The sequence below is a fragment of the Strix uralensis genome, chromosome 13 (genome assembly GCF_047716275.1).
Source record: "Strix uralensis isolate ZFMK-TIS-50842 chromosome 13, bStrUra1, whole genome shotgun sequence".
In the NCBI taxonomy this organism is placed as follows: Eukaryota; Metazoa; Chordata; class Aves; order Strigiformes; family Strigidae; genus Strix; species Strix uralensis.
The window spans coordinates 24,321,115-24,342,075 of record NC_133984.1 but is presented as its reverse complement, the minus strand read 5'-3'; the positions used below and the strand labels follow the sequence as shown (position 1 = coordinate 24,342,075).

Below are 20,961 nucleotides of genomic sequence, written 5' to 3'. Positions count from 1 at the left end.
CGGCTGGGGGCGGGGCGAGGGGCGGGCGCGGAGCGGAGCGGAGCGGCGGTACCGTGCGTCATCGCGGCGTCGGTAGCTGTCCGTCTGCCCGCGGGCCGCGGCCGCCATGAACCAGTTCAACTTCGGGTCGGGCGCGGCGGGAGGCGGCTTCGCTTTGGGCACGCCGAAGACGGCCGCCACGACGGCCACGACCGGCTTCTCCTTCTCCACGCCGGCCGCCTCGGGGGCCTTCAGCTTCGGGAGCGCGGCCCAGGCGCCCGCCAGCAGCCAGCCCGCCGGGCTCTTCTCCTTCAGCAGGCCGGGCGCTGCCGCGCCGCCCGCCAGCTTCAGCTTCGGGACGCCGGCGCCGGCCCCCGCGGCGCCGGCAGCGAACGTGTTCCCGCTGGGGTGAGGGGCGCGGGGGGCGGCCGGGGCCGGGGCGGGGCTGGGGGCCTTGTGAGCGGCCCTGGCCGCTGGGCAGCGGGCGGGCGGCGGCGTCCTTGCCGCTTTGGAAGCCTCTGGCGGCGTTCTCGGGGGAGGGGAACCGGTTGCTGTTGCGCCTTCGAACGCCCACGGCCCTCGAGCACGTTCGGGAGCGCGTCCGGCGAGACCCGATCTTTGTCAGGGCCGGCTTTATCGCATGGGTGTTCAGAGTAAGGTGTTGGCGCGCCGGTCTGTGATTCTGTGACTCTGAGTGCCTTCTGGGGCCTGGGTGGGTGGAGGTAATTGAGGGGGAGTCGGTACAAAGAGACTTCACAGGGGATTGCAGGTCACAGGTGGTGTCAGAATTGAAAGATGAAGCTGATCGAGTGCACATCTCTTTGAAAGGTGTGTCTGCAGTCGGCACACGGTCTGTAAGAAAGTCGCCTCGGCGCTTGACTGGGTGTATGTCTCAAGCAGATTGTCTTCTTTTCTTCTCTAGGGCAAATGCTCCAAAAATAAACTTTGGAGGCAGTACTGCAACTCCAGCTACTGGAATCACAGGGGGCTTTGGATTTGGTAGCTCGGTACCAACCAGCACGCCCTCAAGTCAAGCAGCAGCCCCTTCTGGCTTTGTGTTTGGATCTGCTGGCGCCACCACCACCGCCGCCACCACCTCCCAGTCTGGGACAACTGGAAGCTTTACGTTCTCCAGCGCTACCACAACTCAAGCCGGAGCAGCCGGCTTCAGCGTCAGCGCTGCAGCTCCGTCAGCCGTGCCCGCAGGGTTGAGCTTTGGAACGGCCCCGGCAGCTGCTGCCACCACGGCTGCCACCTTAGGAGCTGCGACCCAGTCAGCAACGCCCTTCAGCCTCGGGGGGCAGCCTGCCGGTGAGTGCCGGGGCTCGGCAGCGGCAGTGAGGAGGGCTGGCGGCACGGAGGGCGAGTGGGGCTGGGCTGGAGGTTCTGCAGCCGCCGGCTTCTGCTGGTGCAAAATGAAGCGAGTGGCTGGAATCGGTGGTTTCTGTCACGTGCTTGTCCAGGGTCTCTAGTGACGAGTAGCAATTGCTAATCAGCCTTTGGGTTTGGAGGCTGAAATAGTTGTGCCAGTGCGTGTAGAAGCGGAGAGTCCGGCACAAGTTCCGTCTGCAGCTTTTGATTTCCTTGTTGATGCCAGTGCAGGCCTCGGAGGGAAGGTCATCAGCTCTGGGGCGAGGGGGATGTTCGTCTGTGCTAGAATCATTCTTGAAAGTCTCTTTCCCTAAGGAGCTTCTTAGCCCGACTCGATTTCCTGCGTAACGCAAGAGTTTTTGTTACTTTGAATATTCATGTTTTCTTATACTCTTACTGCTTCTGGCCTGACAGTTGCTGGGGTCAGTGGAAGCTACAGTGTCTCTGTAGTAAAAGTTTTGTCTTTTCCTTGTACTTGTTTCAGGTCTCAGCTTTGGGTCCCTGACTTCCACAGCAGCCACTAGTGCACCCATGGCAACGCTGACCACTAGTACCAGCCAGGGACCCGCTCTGTCCTTTGGAACCAAACTTGGAGGTAGGAGGTGATTGTAGCAAATAAGGACTTTGTGACTCCGCTTGTGACTTTGTGAATCTGCTTCTCCTTCTGGGATTAGTTTTCTAAACTGGAGTCTGGAAATGGGCGAGAAGTGTTTGTCACTGTGAATTTGCCATGGCGTCAGGATTCTGTGACAGTTCGTACAGCCACTGAACTTAGTATCCTGTGTTTTTTATTGCGTCCCACGTGCCAAATTCTGTTGTGTGGTTGTTGCTGGAGTGTAGCGGGAGGGTGCCACAAGTTCAAAGGATACCTTGGAAAAGAGGTAGATTTGAGGTAGAATAAGAGGAAGAATAATTAAGAATTCTGACATCCTTAGAAAATGGATGTAGGCCAATTTGTGTCGCGTTCTCAGCATGATTCTTCTGAAACGGGCGAGAGCTTGGTGTGGTCTGGTTGTACAAGACGGGCGCTTTTTCCCTTGGTAGTGACATCCACAGCTGCTACAACGGCCGCTACCACCACGACCTCCGTTCTGGGCTCAACGGGGCCGACGTTGTTCTCATCTATAGTGAGTTCTTCAGCACCGACATCGTCTACAGGCACGGGCCTCTCACGTAAGTCCCAGCGCACAGATTTTAGCTGTTGGGGGAATAAAAGAGCCGCGTGGTCGGTGCTGCCCGTCAGTAGTGGAGCTGCAGCTGCTGGGGTAACGGGAGAATTCAAAGGCCAGCTCTTCCTGCTGTTTGCCACCTTCCTTCTTTGTGATTTGTGGCAAACTTTCTTCAGGGCTGAGGCATGTGGAGGGTTTTGTGTAAACCAAAGCGCACTTTGGATTCAGAGTGGGCAAGCAGCACGGGGCAGTTTTAGCTGTCAGAGAATTTTTTGTTTCCCTGTCTGGGTGGTATCGCCACACCTGAGCTTTCCAGGGGTGTTTCAGCTGCTTCTGCCAGAGCCCAGTGCCTTGAGTCTGGTTACCTCTGCCTCTTGCATTAGGTGTCCACCCTTCTTTAAGAGCAGTGGCCTGTGACAGTGGAGATGCAGCATGCTTAAAACAAAGGATTCACACAGCTGTATGTTTGCAAGTTCCTCTGGTAAAAACTGGCAAGTTTTCTCTTGCAAAATTCCTTTTATGTCAGGAAGTAGTGTCTGCTTTCTGATGGCATTAAGGCAGTAGCCCAGGTTTGAAGACAGTCCTAAGAGCATTCCTTCTCAGCCTGCAGTGAGATGTTAACGCTTCAGCTTCCTTTGATTATGGAGACTAGTGACAGTAAATGTCAACGTTCACCAGAGCCAATACAACTGTTCCCTATGTGGTGTTGTCTTACACCTACCTCTGAAAATTTGGGCAGCTGCACCCAAACACCTTCCCAAGTTTTTATGTTAGGGCCACACTGATTACTTTTAACTAATCAGCTGCAATGTGTAGATGCCATATATAGCAGCCTAGCAACTTGTAGTTTTGGTGGCTCCCCAATGCTTGCATTGCTACTCTTGTTCCAGAGCTGACCTTAATCTCAGTGTTTGAGCTAAGGGGCATTCTAAGGGGCTGTTTCCAGGCAACTGAGACGTGACCAGCGAGTTTCCTGCACTCTGTGCAGTTGTGTTGCTTTAGCAAGGAAGACTGATGCAGGGGTTGCATTTCCTGCCTGCCAGTGCCCAGTACCCTTTGCTTATTTTAGCAGTGAAATGTTAGATAATGCAGAATAGGTAAAGAGAAGCGACGGTAGCTTGGCACCTGGGTCCGTAAAGCTTCCTGGAAGAATCGCAGAGCATTCTGGCTCCTTTGTAGCTTCAGCCTGCCTTTTATTGTGTTGTGTCTGAGTGATCCTTCACCTAAACAGTGATCCTGGCTGATACAAATAAAGACCAGGTGAAGATGGGAGAGCAGGGAGGGTGGGGCTTTTCAAAGGGGCACAGTATTTGACGGGTTACACAGACTCTTCAATGCTGTCTTCTGTTTACAGTTGGTGCCCCTTCCACTGGGACAGCCAGTCTTGGAACACTTGGGTTTGGCTTAAAGATTCCTGGAACGACAGCTGCCGCAACAAGCACTGCCACTAGTAAGAATTAGCTTTTCTTTGACTGCTCCTCTTTTGCATCTCCCCAAACGCACATTCCGTATGACTTCTGAGAGCCTGTGCACAGCAAAGGGCCTCTGGGTGAAGGATCGCCCGTGGGCTTTGATGTTCTAGTCTGGAGCAAGTCGAGTAAATAGATGAGCTGCTCCTCCTCCAGCCTGCCTGTGTGGGTGCAGAATTGCTCCAAGAGGTGAGGGAGGGATGTCTGATGGGGGAGGGAGAGGCCAAAGACTTGCAGGGAGTGTTAGGGAGAGATGTTTTATGTCCCAGTTGTGCCCCTTTAATCTGTTTCTTCCATACTGGAAGTCTCAAAGGGTTGGATTTCATTATCTTCCCAAAAACCCAGATCAGAGATGGGTGTATATCTAAGTGACAACCCTCATGTGAAGACCTGCAGTGGAATTTGCTGCTGCACAGCGTTGGGATTCAGGACTGAACATCCTTTTCTGGTTGCAGTTACCGTTCAGTTTTTAGTGTAATGACATGGATGCTGCTCGGCTCTCAGGGTCTTTGTAAAGCTTGTTTCTGGAGGGACTGTGAAGAATTTGAGCCCAGTGCCTGGCAGTGCTGTCTGACGGGCTGGCAGTACCATCCGACAGATGCTTTTAGCTCCGTGAAAACAGACGTTTCATCTTCTGCAAAGATGGAGGAGAGGAACTGGGTGTGCTGATAGTTATTAGGTCTAATATTAAAACCCGAGGAGATTGAGGGGAGTTTGGGCTCATGCTGTGTTTCTTTGAATAATGCCCAGTTAAGTGCAGGCTGACAGTTCCTCATTTTGCTCGAGCTCCTGGTCAGGCATGTATAGTCCACTCCTCCTGTGTCAAGATGTGCTTCGTTCCCTTCCTGACAGACGTGGGATTTGCTTTTTGTTTAAGGGACCTATTTGAGCTCATAGAGCACTGCGCTTAGAAGTGTATATTGGACCTGTTCTTCATTTGCTCGGCAGCAGATGTGTCCTCTTCCGTTGCTTGACTTGCATCTCTTCGTTCAGGCACTACTTCTGCTTCTGGCTTTGCTTTGAATCTTAAGCCATTAACTACAACTGGTGCCATTGGAGCTGGGACTTCTACAGCTGCCATCACCACCACAACCTCCAGGTGAGTGTTGTGTTACAGCTATTTCCTGACTGGGGCAAGAGGCAGTATTAGTGCTGGTGTCTGGCGGAGGGAGGGGAAATGAGTGTTGTCAGGTTGGTGTTTTGGTTATTGATCTTCTGTTCTGTACTGTCTTGTGCTTCCTCTCAGCACGCCTCCAGTCATGACTTATGCCCAGCTGGAGAGTTTGATAAACAAGTGGAGTCTGGAACTGGAAGACCAAGAGAAACACTTTCTGCATCAAGCTACACAAGTTAATGCCTGGGATCGGACACTGATCGAGAATGGAGAGAAAGTAAGTGACATCCAGTGTAACCTGATTTTGCCTGCTTAGGTCCTTAAAGGCCTTTGGTGTTACAGAGGCAGCAAACATCTAGTGTGGATTAACATCTGGGGGCTTTTGAAAAACTCACTGGATGTCTGTTCTGGTCTGTAGGCATTGAAGCTTGGAAGTCTGCTCTGTGAGTTTACAAACTTCTGTGTTTTTATAATGTAGTTGTGTTCTATTTCCAGATTACTTCATTGCACAGAGAAGTAGAGAAAGTGAAGCTTGATCAGAAGAGGTACGGAACTATGAACTCTTGAGATGATCATGTTTCTTTTTTGCATCTTCTTGCATTGTGGTATGGCAGATCTAGAATGTAGATAACCTCTAAGTGGGGTAGTTACCATCTTCTCTTTCCAGACTGGATCAGGAACTAGACTTCATTCTGTCGCAGCAGAAGGAGCTTGAAGACTTGTTGACCCCTCTGGAGGAGTCTGTGAAGGAGCAGAGCGGGACTATCTACTTGCAGCACGCCGATGAAGAACGGGAGAGGACGTAAGACAGAAATCTGCTTTGAGCGTGTGATGAGCAGGCTAATGTGGTGATGGTCAGTCAGCAAGAAGTAGAGTTGGGATGCGTGACAAGATTGTACAGTCAGTGGCCTTTTTCAAATATGTAATCCTGATTTATGCATGGCAACGTAGTTTTTACGCATTAGAAACGGGAATTGCCTGGAATGAGCCTGGAAAGCTCTTTGGCTGTTGGTGTAATCAGCTGTCTGGGAAAAGGTTACTAATTTTGGCATAATCTCTGAAAAGGAGTAATTATCTAGTGATAGAAGCAATGAGAGGAGGATGTGCTATGTGTGGCTCAGGCATCCTTGTAAGCCTGAAGTGTTGGATGGTAGCAGGGTAATTAAAAGAAGTGGTTTTTGGGTTCAAGAGATCTGAATCTTGAAGAGTGAATCTTCCTTTGGTTGTGACAGAACTTCCAGAAAGGCCTCCACACTATTGCTTGTCTGTCTCCGTGCATCTGTCAAGAGAGGAAGATTCTGTGTGACAGAATCCTCTCGTGCTGCTGCTCCCATGTATCTGCCGGCCTTGGCTGAACGGTGTGGCAGCTGATTCTGATCACCCAGAGTGGGAGTGACTGGGAGCAGGTCTTCCGATGTTCACTTTAAACATTCTGACCTTTGTTTCTGTGTGTGTTGCAGCTATAAACTGGCTGAAAACATAGATGCCCAGTTGAAGCGTATGGCACAAGATCTGAAGGACATCACTGAGCACTTGAATACATCAAGAGGCCCAGCTGACACGAGTGACCCGGTAAATCAAAGGTTTATTTTTTGCATGTTGGTAAAGAGACAAAGGCTATTTAAACAGTTGTAACTCTTTGTCCACTCATGGATACCCCCCTGCCTGTGGTTTCAGCCTTGGAAGGGTGTTTTGTTTTGTCCTTGGGTTGGTTCTCTTCTGGTAAAACTTGCATTATAACACAGCACAAGCCGGCCTGACTCGGGTCCTTACTCTGCAGTTCTGTGAATAGTTTTCAGAGTATCTCATTCTGGCATGAACTGTGGTTATTGGCTTGTTGTCTAATTTTTACCTAGATTACAACTTGTTTCTGAGACATTTCTTAACTTTGATCCGGCTGTGTGCTCCACTGCCTGCGTCTTTCTCATGGCAAACCTCAATTTTGTTCAGAATGCCCTCCATAGCTGCTGATTCTTGTATCTTGTACTACTTTTGTATCCCCATGAAAACAAGATCAGAATCACCAGCTCTTTTCATCTTCATCACCAGCTCCCACTCCATCTTACTGTTGCCCCGTCAAACCTCAGGTGATTCCCGTGGTGGTGGTTCCTAGGTCTGAACTGGAATGAGCCGAAGCCACAGGCATATACTCTAAACCAGTCTGTTTCCTTGATGGGAAAGAGAAGCAAAGCAGCACAGTTGCTGCACAGACTCCCTGGGAAAGTGGCTGCTAGGATAGTGGAGCTGTGCGTACGAGAAATTTGATTGCATTGTGTTCCAAAGGCAGGGACGGGCAGGCTGTCTTTTACTGCTCTTAGTTTTGACGTAGCACAACAAATGACTTGCACCTTCTCTTTCTGCTCAGCTTCAGCAGATCTGTAAAATTTTGAATGCGCACATGGATTCGTTGCAGTGGATTGACCAGAACTCAGGTGAGAGTCGTCTTGCAGCTGTTGGGGAATGTAAACGCATGTAGCATGTGTGCATGTGCTTCTTGATGAATTCCTGAATATTCCTGAGGAGTCTTCTCCTTCTTGCTCTCAGTGACACTGTCCCTTCTGTGCTTGAATTCTGATGTGCATTAAGGCCCCTGCTGAGAAGTAATTCCTGGCAACTGCTGATGTTTTACAGAAAAGCACTGCTTGGCATGCATCAGCGTAAAGTGAAAACCTTATGTCAAGCTAAGGTTAAATATTTCCGCTTCTCAAATGTTGCGGGGCTTTCCTTTGGAATAGGAAAATTGGTGAAGTGTGTGTGTGTAATATTATTATCCTCCTCCTCCCCACAACTGCAAGCAAAATCCAGGCAAAACCATGCCTGGTGTACTTGGGTGAAATCAGGCATAATGCTGTCCATGTGTAAATAGTGTTACTGGCTTAGGTCAGGATTGAATTTGGCTTTTTCTTCCAGAACATATATTCCAAACATGCCTTCATTGGGAAATCTGGTGCACCTCCTGTGGCATCAGAATTGTGACTTTGTAGAATGTGTGTGAAAACAGCAACTGGATTCCTTTACATTTTCCTAGAAAGGCGACCCGTTTTTTCCCTCTGTCATTCAGAACCCAGGAAATTGTCTTCTCAGTTAATAACGATTCATTCTCTGTGCTGGGAAGTGTCGATCTAAAGAAACAGTTCATCTTCAGTTCACCTTCAAACAAGAAAGACGCAATAAGCCCAAGTAATTGCAGGTTCTCAAAAGGTTAATGTGTGTTTCTGTGGGGTTCTTAGCAAGGAGAAGAATTCCTGTTACTGTGTGCACTTAAGTGGTATGGTGGAAAAGGATGCAAGTTTGAAGTAAGCCTTTGCGTAGCCCTTGCCATTTGTGAATCAAGTAGGCCTGGGAAGGACACGTTCCTTAACAGTCTTTTTGTACTGAAAAAACCCCCACCCAACCCACAAACCAGAACTAGGACATCTGTGCTTAGGTAACGTTACCAGTTTGGCTCCGTGGGGGACACATCCAGGACGGTTTCACAACAGCCGGTGATCTTTTCTCGGCACACTCAGACACGGTGGCTATTAACTCGTCTGACTTGTTAAACAGTCCTGTGCAAGTGTGGCACTTCATTTGAATTGCTGTTAACCCTACTGCTACAATTAAATGGCCTTGATGAACGTGGACGTGGGGTGGTGCTGCTTCCACGAGTGAAAGGAGTGTTTGGACAAAGCCTTGTTCTGACCTTCTGCCTCTTCCTGAGAGAAGCAGCCAGTCTCCTCTGTCCTAGTTACACCTGAATTCCAGGCTGAGCAGGAGAGATCTGGGAGGCAGGGAAGCAGACTGCCATTTTGTGCCATAATCGTTTTTGCATGGTGAAGTTTTGAAAAGTGGCAAACTGAAACGCGTTGCTTAATTCGTTACTGGGAGATGCTGGGATTGGCACGATGCACGAAATGGAACCGAACCTGGAATATCTCTCTCCAAGCCACGGGCCGACCTAATCCGTAGCCCTGTTGCATAGCTTCTGATAAGCTTTCATGGAATGAACTCAGAAACTGCTTTAGCCTGTGCCCAGATTGTTTGTGTGTTGCGATGCCTGATGCGTTTAAAGTTGACGATCAGTATTTCCTTACGTATTTCCAGTTCCGTGATCTGCAAATAACAGACGATCTGTGCTGTGGCTGCAAGTGCTCTGCAGCTCTTCTGTGCGATTGCACCGCCCTTTCTGTATTTACCGTTAAAAGCTTGTTATGGCTCTGTGATATCCTGCAAGAAAAGGTGTATGTATTTCTGTCCTCTTGTGTGCTTCACCTGTGATTTGCATAATTCAGAGCGAGTTGAGCAGGGGTGGGTAGGGGAAGCTGGTTTGCAGAGCAATTGCAGACCAGCTTGCAGTTCCTGTTCGGGGAGGGTTTGCTCTACTCTCGGATGCAGCGCCCTGGAACTACAGCAAACGGGCCTGGCAAGCAGCGTCCACAGCGTGTCCCAGGACCCCTCCGATTCCGCCTGCCGGTCCCGGAATGCCTCAGAATACTTCTTAGACGGTCGTCTTTGCCTTGGAGGGTTAGCAGTGCTCTGTGTTGGGTGGCCCTCCTCCTTTGTGCACTGTCACATCTGAGTGACTGTCAGAATGTTTTTCTGTCTCCTTCTGCGGGCGGAACTGTGCAGGGTTGTGTGTTCGGGTGACTGTTAACGGCTTGTTTCTCCCACAGCCGTGTTGCAGAGGAAGGTGGAAGAGGTGACAAAGGTTTGCGAGAGCCGCCGCAAGGAGCAGGAGCGCAGTTTTCGGATCACGTTTGATTGAATGGCTCTAAGTTTAAAGGATTAACCTGTGGTCTCAACAGAAAAGAGGTTTTTGGGGACCTAGATCTCACGTTCTGGTTTGGGCTTGTTTCTTTTCTTGCAATAAAATTTGTTGTTTGTTCCAAAGGCAGTCTTTGCAGTGTCTGGCTGGCATTCACCTCGTCCCGTCTGAGAGGGGCATGAAGTTCACAGAATCACAGAATCGTCTAGGTTGGAAAAGACCTGGAAGATGATCCAGTCCAACCATTTGTGTAACATTGACAGTTCTCAACTACACGAGATCCCTCAGTGCTATGTCAACCTGCCTCTTAAACACCTCCAGGGATGGGGACTCCCCCCCTGCCCTGGGCAGCCCATTCCAACGCCCAACAACCCCTTCTGGAAAGAAATACTTCCTAATACCCAGTCTAAACCTTCCCTGGCGCAACTTGAGGCCATTCTCTCTTGTTCTATCACTTATTACTTAGTTGAAGAGACTCATCCCCAGGTCTCTGCACCCTCCTTTCAGGTAGCTGTAGAGGGCCATGAGGTCTCCCCTCAGCCTCCTCTTCTCCACACTAAACCCCCCCAGTTCCCTCAGCCGCTCCCCATCAGACCTGTGCTCCAGACCCTGCACCAGCTCCGTTGCCCTTCTCTGGACACGCTCGAGTCATTCAATGGCCTTTTTGTAGTGAGGGGCCCAAAACTGAACACAGTCATCAAGGGGCGGCCTCACCAGTGCCGAGTACAGGGGCAAGATCCCTTCCCTGTCCCTGCTGGCCATGCTAGTGCTGATACAAGCCAGGATACCCTTGGCCTTCTTGGCCACCTGGGCACACTGCTGGCTAATGTTCAGCCGGCTGTCAATCACCCCCCCAGGTCCCTCTCTGACTGGCAGCTCTCCAGCCACTCCTCCCCAAGCCTGTAGCGCTGCTGGGGGTTGTTGTGGCCCAAGTGCAGCACCTGGCATTTGGCCTTAGTGAAGCTCATACAGTTGGCCTCAGCCCATCGCTCCAGCCTGTCCAGGTCTCTCTGCAGAGCCTCCCTACCCTCCAGCAGATCAACACTCCCACCCAACTTGGTGTCATCTGCAAACTTACTGAGGGTGCACTCGATCCCCTCGTCTAGATCATCAATAAAGATGTTAAACAGGAGTGGCCCCAAAACAGAGCCCTGGGGGACACCACTCGTGACCGGCCGCCAACTGGATTTAACTCCATTAACCACAACTCTTTGGGCCCGGCCATCCAGCCAGTTTTTTACTCAGCAAAGTGTGCAATCATCCAAGCCTCAAGCAGCCAGTTTCACCAGGAGAATGCTGTGGGAAACGGTGTCAAAGGCCTTACTGAAGTCAAGGTAGACAACATCCACAGCCTTTCCCTCATCCAATAAGCAGGTCGCCCTGTCGTAGTTTGTGCAGAAAGCGTGTGCTCTGTGTCTCTGTTGTTTATAACTGCATGCAGACTGGTGAGATGCACAAACGCTGCCCTTGAGGGATGCAGGCAGCGTGTGCCTCCACGGCTGAGCTCTCCAGTACTTCAGCATAACTTGAATATGTTCGGTCGGGACTTGCTCAGCTTTTCTGCAGGTCCGTGCAGAGATGGTTTAATGAAGAGCTCTCCTCAGAAGGAGCTGCAGCAGTCTGAGAGACTCAAGTTCCTCCTGTCGCCAGCTGGAGTTTGTGTTTAAGTTAGGTATGCTTCCACCTCTGAGAGCGGGCCTTGTTCTCTGTGCTTTTGGCAATAAAGTGCTTGTGCTGGTACCTGTAAGCACAATTTCTGCGCAATTAAAGATGATTCGATGTGCCAGTAGAAGAATGGTGCTTGTGTGGTGATTTGGTGTCGTGTAGTTTGTTGAGTCGCAAGGGTGCAGGAAAGAACCTGGTCAACGAGTCTGCTGCGAAGGCTTTTTAGGAGGCAGAGTCCTATCACTGGTTTTTGGTAAGTGTGATTATCATGCACGTTCCAATGTATCTTTACTCGTAGAGGGAAGTGAATGATCACTATTGAGAAAACTGCCCTCATACTCGGTTCTCCTTTGCCCCTTTATGCTTCTATTCTGGGAAATGCTGAAGGGGCACAAATAATGTGTAGTGGGCTTTAGTGTGAGTTTACCTACCTCTGCCTGCACCCCGTCGGCTTTGTCTTTATTGTCCCCTGGAGAAAGGGAAGGGCCCTCTTACTAGACCGATTTAGTGCCTTTAATGTGAGTTAAAACTTGTGAGTTGCTCGTTAGCTTTTTCTTTCCCCTGTGTGTGGACTTCATGGTCATTAGAGGAGAGGGAGGGGAGTCTCACAGCTGCTCCAGAGGAGCCTGTTGTTGGTGGGACCTGTGGGAAACCCCTGCGGAGGCTCCAGACCCTTCGCTGCGGGTGTTCACGGGGGAACGGAGCCATTTTAGTGCCCTGAGGGGTTCCCGCCGTCGCTGCCCCTTGAGCCCTGACCCGGAAGAGGCGGGACCCGCTGCCGGCACCTCCCAGCAGCCCCCGCGCGGGGCGGGCGGTGCAGGGCGGGCGGGCCGCGGCCATGCGGAGGTGAGCGGCGGCGGCGGCGGCGGGTCGGGAGCGGGCCGGGAGCGGGCCGGAGTGGAGCTGGTCCCCGCCGGCTCCCGGGAGCTTCCCTGGTGTTCCCAAACAGCCAGCGTGGAGCTCGTGTCGGCCTTCGCTCGGGGTGACAGAACGGCCCGGGGGATCTCCGGCGCCTCACCGGGCGCGATATGCTGTGGAGGCGCTGAGGCCTGGCAAAGCCGCTTTTTGGGCGCTTCGCTGGGGGCGTCAAACCCTCCTGGAGCTGCCGTCATCCCAAAAGCGGCAGCGAACGCTTTCACCTCAAAGTGGGTCACATGCCAGCCCTCGCCGGCGCAGAGTCGGCCCAGAACGGCTTCCCGGGACAGGCGTGGGCCTCCCCTCCCAGCCGTGGGAAGGCCGAGCCGAGCTGCTGCCAGCAGCCTGGTTCCGCAGCTCCCACTGCTCCAGCAGAGCCCAGGGTGTAGGAGCCCATCTCATCTCAAAGGGCAGCAGGGCCACGCTGCCTCGTAGGGATGAGGTGTGTAGACAGACAGCCAACTCCAGAAACCCCAGGAAGGGAAGAGGGAGTTTGCCATAAAGTGCTGCTCAAATTCACTGTTTCTCTTTGCCCTCATTTTCTTTCTTTCTTGACTCATTTGAAACTAGCAGTGTCTGTTTACTGATACAAAGCAACTTTCCAGCAATAAAAATAAGATTGTATGTGATTAGTCTTTTTTTTTTTAAAAAAAAAAAAACTCCCAGGGGTATTCTTAATTTTCTCAAAGTAGTCCCAAATCTTGGCTTTTCTAGTTAATGTTAGTCGAAGCTTTAGTCAAGTAGTTTTGATTCCTCATGCTTCAAATCCCATGAAAACAGGGAGGTAGAGAGGCTGTAGTGCTGGTGTGTTTTGAGCAGTGTTTTCCTTGTTGCCTTCCTGCCCACTTCTGCGTTGTGCTTGTGTGCCCCAGGGTCAACAGCAGCCTGTCCAGCGATGAGCTCCTCCTGGAAGACCTGGAGACAGAAGGAGAGAGGCAGCTGAAGAGCCTCCTTCACCACCAGCTCGATACCACTGTCTCCATCGAGCAGTAAGTCCCGATCTGGCCCCTGGGGGGCTGCCGGGGGCCTGCTGGGCCATGGGAGGGGCAGCAGCAGTGTCGCTTCCCTGGGGAGACATTGGTGCAGGCTGTTGTCTGCCAAAACAGCTGCAGAAACCCTTCCTCCTTTGCTGGGTCTCCTGCCCGGACACCCCAGCAGGAGTTAAGCACTCCTTGTCTCCTGGACCAAACACTGATGGTAACTTATTTTGTGAAAATAACCAATTTGCCTGGGCCAGACACAGGGGTATGTTTCTAGGCTGGAGAGCTCATCCCCCCCAGGCTGGCCTGTGCTTGTACCTGCAGGGTGTTACGGTGTCACTGGATGCCTCTTGCTTGTGTTGGGGCACCTTCCTGCCCACAGGTTCTCGTGGGCTTGGGAAAGGGTCGGGAGACTGTGGCTCAGTTGTGTTTTGGAAACACAGCACCTCTGTCCAGGTGCAGCAGGACCAAGCATGGTTAGGGGGAGAAGCCAGCCCCTTCCTATTCCTCTAGTTTCTCGGTGCTAAGCTGTTTCTGCTGTTCTGTTGCTTTGGGTTACAGGTGCAAGTCAAAGCGGAGATGCTTTGCCCCTGCAGCTTTTTACAAGCCATTTGGGGAGGAGGCTGCAGGAGCCTTGACCTTGTCACAGTTCCAGGCCCTGCAGGAGAGCAACAAAGAAACTGCCTCTCTCCGGGAACTGGGACTCTCCGACTCGGAGATCCTGCTCTGGAAGAACCGGGCTTCGGCAGGGAAGGTAGGCACGCTCTGCTCTGATGTGAATGTGGTCCCATCCCTCTGACCCCATGGCCTGTGGCACCCTGCTAGAAAGTGCAAGTTCTTTGGAAGCCCTCTGGTAAAGAATGGCCACTCCATGTATCTCTTGGTTTTAGGCCAGCATGATCCCACATTTCTTCTGGCCTGTTTTCTTTGGTGGAATGGTCTGTGCTAAAAGCTATGGTGGAGAGAGGAGTTGGTCCTTTGGAACACAGCAGAACCTGACTGTATTCCTGCCTCTACCTTGATGGTCTCAAGCAAATAATTTAACCTGCTTATACCTGTGTAAGAAGGATTTAAAGGCTAGAGGAGAAAAAGGAGGAAACACTTCAAAGTGCCTCAACTTCCTCCTTCTAACACATCTGTGGGTAACATGGCTGGCTTGGGATAGCTGTCTGTAGGGAGGGTTTTGTATGCTCTCCTCAGGGGCTTGGAGATGCTTCAAGGGACTTGAAACAGCCATGTAAAGATAGTAGTGCAGAGCTGTTAGACCAAGTGTGTGATTGCGGTGATGTGCTCCTCTTTGGGTGCGGTTTGCAGCAGAGCAGTGCCAAAGCAGGTTTCTCCCCTTCCTCTACCTTCACCCTTTCTTTCACTTTCCAGATACAAGGGGCGTTTGGGGTTGTCCTATGTCAGGTGCGGTGCAAAACAAGACTTGGGCTGACCCTTGGCTTCCCTCTGCCTCTCCTCCTCTTCCTCAGCAATGGCTGTGTGCAGGAGGAAGTCATCTGTAGTAATCATGGGTTTGCCTCTCTTCAGCTGAAGTAATTTCTTGCTTGGTGTTTAAATGCAAACCCAGCCCTGGTGTGGCCTGCATTAATTAGAGTTTAGAGAGGGGTGGTGTTAATTTTAAAATGAAAATTAATGTCAACAGTACCAGCTGTTGTATTTGGTATGAAATCAGTTCTGGGATGTTTAGAAACAAAGATTAGTGTGGAAAAGACTACTCTGGCAGAAAGAACCAGTGACATGAGGGCACATCTTCTACAGCTCGTGGGAGAAGAATAATATTTAGAGAGAAAGCCCAAGTCAGGTAGCTATGTGCAGCTTTGTACGTGGAGGCCCTGAGTGAAAGATTCCACCAAGCTGAGATAGAGAGGACTTCAGACTGGCCGTGGAGCTCTCCTGCAAAGTACCAAGTGCAGGCTTCTATTATTTTCAGCTGCTAAGTTGCAGCTTTTTTGAAAACAAAGTATTACAGATGATTTCCTGGAATTGCTTTTCCATATAAACAGCCTTTTGTGCCCCAGGGAAGCTGTGAAGTGGTGAATGGAAGCTGTGCACGTGTGGGCCTATGCAGTCAGGTGGGAAGGGTACCCATAGGAAAGTCTTTGTTAGATAGTGCTCAGTGCAGGGAGAAAGCCTGAGGCAGAAGGATCTGTCACAGTAATTCTTGAACTGAATTTGAGAAAAGAAAATCCACCTACAGCCCCATTAAAGTGTGGTCTCTAGATTTCAGTAGGGGTGGATGGAGGAACAGAAATGCACCTCTACAGCTGGGGTACGTCTCTGTGCTTTGGCAGCACGAGTCTGGTGAATCGTAGCAGTGCCCTGGCCCTGTGCAGTGAGGTTTGTTTATACAGGAATGCTCGCTCGTAGCCAGCTTAGCTATGAGGTCTGTTCTGCAGTCACTGGATGGTTTCTGGGAGCTGGCTCATGTGAAGCAGGTCAGGGGTTTAGTCCTCAGCGTAAACCTACCCTCAGGTGCCAGACGGCAGCTTGGGGTCCACTTTTCAGCAAATAAGGTTCTCTCAGCGATACCAGGGCCATAGACCAAAAGCTTGGTGGAAGTTTTCACCGTCAGACCGTAAGGCCAGGGAAGGGAAAGCAGCACAGAAAGGTCAGAAGAACAGGGCTCTTTCTCCACGTCTCTCGAGAACTGAGGCTTGCTGAGTGGTTGTATTTCTGTCCTACCCTTGCAGTAACAGGACCTCCTGGTGACCTGCTCTTCGGGGGGTGGTTCCCAGTTACACCCGCTCCAGGGCTGGAGGATGTGAAGTTTGACTGTTATTCAACTGTCTGAAAACGAGGCATGTGTCATATCTGAGCAAATCTGTGCCTGTCTTCCAGGGCTCTGGGCTGGGAGCTGCCCCGGAGGCCACGCAGGACCGACTCCATGCCATCCAGGAGAAGATGGAAGAGCACCAGCGCATACTCGCCCTGCCACAGAGGTTTGCTGGCAGCAAGCAGCTGAGCCGGCGGGAGATGGAGATTGAAAATGCCCTCTTTCAGGGAACAGACCGCCACTCCTTCCTCCGGGCGCTCTACCACGAAGGTTTGCGGGCTCAAGGCTGTTCCTGTCTTTGCTCCAGCACGGAGAGCTGGGGTGTGTGGGAGTCCAACACATTTCTGTCTGGCCTTCTGTCCCTGAAGACATGGTTCTGTTTTGGCACTGTGTGGGAGGAGATATTTTCCTCTCTTACATGAGCAGACAGAGTGGGCTCTCGGAAGGGTTTCATACAGAAGCTTGTGGAGTCCATCTCTGGCAAGCACAGATCTTGCTGACGTGCCATATGTACTGCTCGGTGTGCAAAGAGCAGCCAGGGTTGTGCTTTGGTAGAGCCCAGAGGTCCCCCTCAAGCTGCACTGAGCGGCATGAGGTGCCTGTGTGGGGCTGGAGACCGTCCCTTCTGATTTCACTGCAGTCTAGCAAGGGTGGGAGGGAAGCAAAGACACAGGGTAGGAAAGAGTAGGAGTGAGTTATTAAAGGCTCCCCCCAGTAGCCAAAGTGGAATTGGAGCCCAGTTACTGATTCCCAGTGTCGTGTCCATGGGATGACAGCACTTCTTGCCCCAGCAGTGTTGTCCCTGAGCCTGTGGCTTAATGTGACTTTTCTGGATAGAGAGTCGAGGTGTTTTCCAGAGATGGCAAAAACTGCTCCAGTCTGCTTTAGCTGGAGAACATGTGGGCATGAAGCTCCATCCCAGACTGATTTTTGTGTGTAAAACAGTATTCAATAGCAGGTGAGGAGGAACTTCTAAACTCCAACCTCCTAAAACACCCCTTTGCTCAGTGTTGATGCTGTTCAACCTGTAATGTCCAGCTGACCCAGTGTCCTCTGGCCCCTGCTCCCTCCTTTGGTGTCAGCATTGTGCCATTTAGCAAAACCAAGAGGCAACAAGGTTGAGGCTTGTAGGGTGAGAGATGCCACTTCTATCCTAATTTCCATCAAATAAAGGAGATGCCATTGGTCAGTCCATGCCATGGACCTTCTTTAAAACTGGGAGCTTAATCTGACGTTGTCCCTGGAAGCAAAAAGTTTATCTTCCACGTAGCAGTGTGGAAAGGCAGCGTGGCACATCCTGGCCATGCATCCAGGAGAAGGAGGGTGTGTTGAAGGAGTCACTAGAATGTGCTGAGATGTGGCTGCAGATACGTTAGTGAGGGCATCTCTGGAAGAAATGAGCTCTCTCCAAAGCTCATGGTGCAGCTGCTGCTCTCTGCAGGTTCATCCTGAGCTGGGACACCAGCACTTGCTGGCTGCTGGGGCTGTTCTTGTTTTAAATAACCTGCAGGGCCTGGCTGGCAGATGCATGGAGGCTGGGTCGAAATGGGGTTTCTCCTGTCTGTGTCTCTTCCCGCAGTCTGTGCGTTTTCCAGGTTCTTGGTGGTAGTCACATTACCGTGTTTCTCCGTTGTGGATTAGATGACACTCAGAAGAGGGTAACAGATGAAAAGGACCCCATGATTCATCTGGAGAGTGTTTATCAAGAGCTGCTGAACAAGAAGGGGCCTGCAGAAGTTCAGCCTACCAAGAGTGACCCATGCTTGTGCCCTTCCTTGGCGCCGCAGGAGCTTGTGGCTGAGGAGTCATTGCTTCCAGACCAGAAAGAGCAGGCAGAACAGGCAAGAAGTGCCAGCCTTCCTGAAACAAGGCCCCATCAGTCCCCTCCAAGGCACGTGATTATCAAAGAGCCTGTAGAGTTTGTCCCGGAAGAGGAGATCTGCAAGAACCGTCTCTCGAAGGAAGAACTCCGGAATATACCCAGGTTCTCGTCCTACCATCCTGGGGAGCCCAACAAGGTATGTTGAGATGAGCCAGGATTTGTTCTTCTTGCTCTTTAGCATGCCCTGAAGCTGCTTCAGCAGGCAAAGGCTCCTCTTTGCTGTTGCCTGGAGGGTGCTTGGTTGATCCTCCCAGCCAAGGGAGAGCAGCCTCCACTCTGGGAGGGAAGGACACCTTTGGCTCGAGTGGGAAGTCACCCGGCCTGGCAAAGAGCTGTACTTCAGACCCCAGCCCCTCCTGGCTCCGGCAGGTCACTAGTCAAGATGTGCTCTTCTTGTTTGGGCCTGACAGACCAGCTGTGACTTTACTCAAACTGTGCTTAACCTGTAACTGGAGCTTGTTGAGTTTTATAAATAACGAGCTATCAGCACTTGGTGCAGGCAAGCACGATGATGCCTTTGGGTCCAGAGCTGCCTTTCTCTGTACACTCACCTGTCTTCCAAACTCCACTGTTGGCATGCGGGTGGAAGAAGGATGCTGGGAGGGCAGAGGGGCTGAACTAATTCATACCTTTGAGGTGTACAGACTTGGGAGCAGGTTGAAAGGTGTCTGTTTGCGTGGCACAGGCCAGCTGACCCTCTGTCTGGAACAGGTGCTGTATTTGAAGAACCTGGGCTCTCGAGTGACGATGAAGGACCTGGTGTCCTTATTTGCTCGGTTCCAGAAGGAGGACAGCCCGCCGATACAGTTCCGCCTCCTGAGCGGCCGGATGAGGGGTCAGGCTTTCATCACCTTCCCTGGTGAGTCGCTGCTTCGTGCCTGTCTGATCTTCCCTGACCTAAGAAGGTGCCACATCTCCCTGCAGGGCCCTGGGCTGACGCCAAGCCTGCTCTCCACGGAAAAGGAGGGGAGTTCACTCCCTCTTCTTCCTATCACGTGTTTTGCTGATTAAGGATACCAATTAAACTCAGACACCAGAGTGAAAAGAGTAGGCGTATTTTACTGGGGATAATATAACAGGATAATACAGAAAACATACAGTAAGGAAAGACAGAATAATGCACTTAAAGCAAACAAATAGGAAAATACAGGGTAATGCACTTAAGCTTTACTATAAGACAGGGAGAATAGTGATTAAGAAAGATCCATCACCACTTGCACTCGTTACCATCATCCAGACCCGCAGGCACTGGGCAGCCCCGGGTGCAAGGAGGATTTGGAGAGCCTGTCCCTGCAAGTGGGAAGTCCTACACGGTGTGTCCACCCGTAGGTGAGGCATCCATCCGCTGTGAGCGGGTCCAGCCTTATATACCAAAAATCAGCAAGCCAGAATAACTGGCACCTTTGTTTTGAGCGGAAAATCTGGTTTCACTCTCCAATCAGATTCCCCTAGAGCCTGGCCAGGGCTCAAAGGGGAATCCAAGAGAGTTTGCCTGCTTATCTGATTTATTTATGTCCCTTTCAGAACAAGGCCACACATCTGGTCCCAAGGCCAGACAGCTGGCTCTGTGGCCTTGTTAACTTGCACCTACACAAAGAAGGATAAAAAAATACATTCAGGATAGACACATCAGTAATGAGTATATGATATCTAGGCTACATCTTTCATTAATGAGCATATGTATTTTGCTAATGACTACATGCTAAGTTAGCAGCTTTGGCTCAGGGCCTGTTGTTCAGGCTTCAATACTTCAACCCTTTAGCACTTTTTACATCAGCATAGGTGGTTTGTTATATCCTAGCACAGTACCTACTAGCACAATGGTTACCAGTTATAAAATATACAGGATTCATCTATAGGTCAACTCTGGCTTGGACCTGTTGTCCAAGCCTTAGCACTTCATCACGTCATAGGCTTTTTCCTGAATTGGAAGAAGATTCATCGAAACAGAAGGGATGCAGCCTGTTAGGTGCCATGTTTATATTCAGCACCTCACTCTGCCTGGAGGATCCCAGCGCCGCCCTGTATCACAGCGCAGGCTGCGGGTCCGTGAGCCAGGAACATCTGTGTGAACACCACGTGTGTCCGTGCCAGAACTTGCCGTGTAACCTGCGCCCAATTTGCGCTCTTGTTGCAGATACTCAGTCGGCCCAGGACGCCATGCTGTTGGTGAACGGGTACAATCTTCAGGGGAAGCCCCTGGTGATTGAATTTGGGAAAAGCAAGGGCCATTTGCCAGAGGCTGACTCTGCCATCCCCTGCTCCTCTGCTGGAGGGAACCCCCCTGCCAAGTAAAGGATGGATAACTGGGAACCTCGTGGATTTACATGGGCCATGGGAGCTCCGTGGTTGTAACTGGGATGGTGAAAGACTGCTGGGAGTTAACATGCAGGTCCATAAATCTCAAAATGGGGAAGGGGGAGAGCTGGGGACTAGGCTCTTCCTTGAGAGAGATAGGCACTGTCTTCACACTGTTGGGGTGTACTGGCTTTTTCCTCCTGTTCTATGTGTGTGTCTGCCTTCACAGCCCTTTGTGGCAAGGGGGGAGGAAGCCATGTAAATAAATGTATTTATTGCGGTATTTCCTTAGTGTGTATTTATTTACCTTTGTCCTGCACAAGTTTTCCAGAGCCAAGTGCGCTGCACTTTGCTGATGCAGGACTGTCAGCAGAGCTCAGTCCTGGCCTCTGTGCTGGGAGCTGGAGTACAGGACTGGTATGGGGACTGGTGGGGCTGCTGCCCCATCTCTGATGGCAGCAGATGCGTTGCTTTAGGACAAGAAAAAAGGCCACAGCCCCTTTTCCTCCAGACACTTCGGCTGCACAGGTATCTGATTACACAGGTGCTTTATGGCCACAAATTGGCTCCTCACTAGGGATCCCCGTAAAGCCCTG

At 51.2% G+C, this 20,961-nt stretch overlaps 2 protein-coding genes across 2 annotated transcripts; both read left to right on the top strand.

Annotated features, from left to right (window-relative positions):
- The first annotated feature begins 30 nt into the window (after nucleotides 1–30).
- LOC141949152 (nuclear pore glycoprotein p62-like) lies at nucleotides 31–9,975 on the top strand. Its single transcript, XM_074882397.1, has 12 exons — nucleotides 31–387; nucleotides 902–1,290; nucleotides 1,835–1,945; nucleotides 2,395–2,523; nucleotides 3,874–3,969; nucleotides 4,982–5,087; nucleotides 5,235–5,379; nucleotides 5,598–5,647; nucleotides 5,770–5,904; nucleotides 6,563–6,674; nucleotides 7,468–7,534; nucleotides 9,755–9,975. The coding sequence occupies exons 1-12, from the start codon at nucleotides 107–109 to the stop codon at nucleotides 9,844–9,846; spliced, it is 1,713 nt and encodes a 570-aa protein (XP_074738498.1). The 5' UTR covers nucleotides 31–106; the 3' UTR covers nucleotides 9,847–9,975.
- A 2,323-nt stretch (nucleotides 9,976–12,298) lies between these two features.
- On the top strand, nucleotides 12,299–20,648 carry RBM41 (RNA binding motif protein 41). The gene is made up of 7 exons (XM_074882398.1): nucleotides 12,299–12,357; nucleotides 13,299–13,415; nucleotides 13,968–14,160; nucleotides 16,251–16,455; nucleotides 17,827–18,203; nucleotides 18,779–18,926; nucleotides 20,205–20,648. The coding sequence occupies exons 1-7, from the start codon at nucleotides 12,350–12,352 to the stop codon at nucleotides 20,360–20,362; spliced, it is 1,206 nt and encodes a 401-aa protein (XP_074738499.1). The 5' UTR covers nucleotides 12,299–12,349; the 3' UTR covers nucleotides 20,363–20,648.
- Nucleotides 20,649–20,961: the final 313 nt, after the last annotated feature.

Coding starts and splice junctions, on each gene's coding strand:
- LOC141949152 (XM_074882397.1), top strand. CDS start 107: ATGAACCAGTTCAACTTCGGGTCGGGCGCGGCGGGAGGCGGCTTCGCT. Junction 1,291..1,834: donor CCTCGGGGGGCAGCCTGCCG/GTGAGTGCCGGG, acceptor TACTTGTTTCAG/GTCTCAGCTTTGGGTCCCTG. Junction 6,675..7,467: donor CAGCTGACACGAGTGACCCG/GTAAATCAAAGG, acceptor CTTTCTGCTCAG/CTTCAGCAGATCTGTAAAAT.
- RBM41 (XM_074882398.1), top strand. Junction 13,416..13,967: donor ACCACTGTCTCCATCGAGCA/GTAAGTCCCGAT, acceptor TTTGGGTTACAG/GTGCAAGTCAAAGCGGAGAT. Junction 18,927..20,204: donor GGCTTTCATCACCTTCCCTG/GTGAGTCGCTGC, acceptor CTCTTGTTGCAG/ATACTCAGTCGGCCCAGGAC.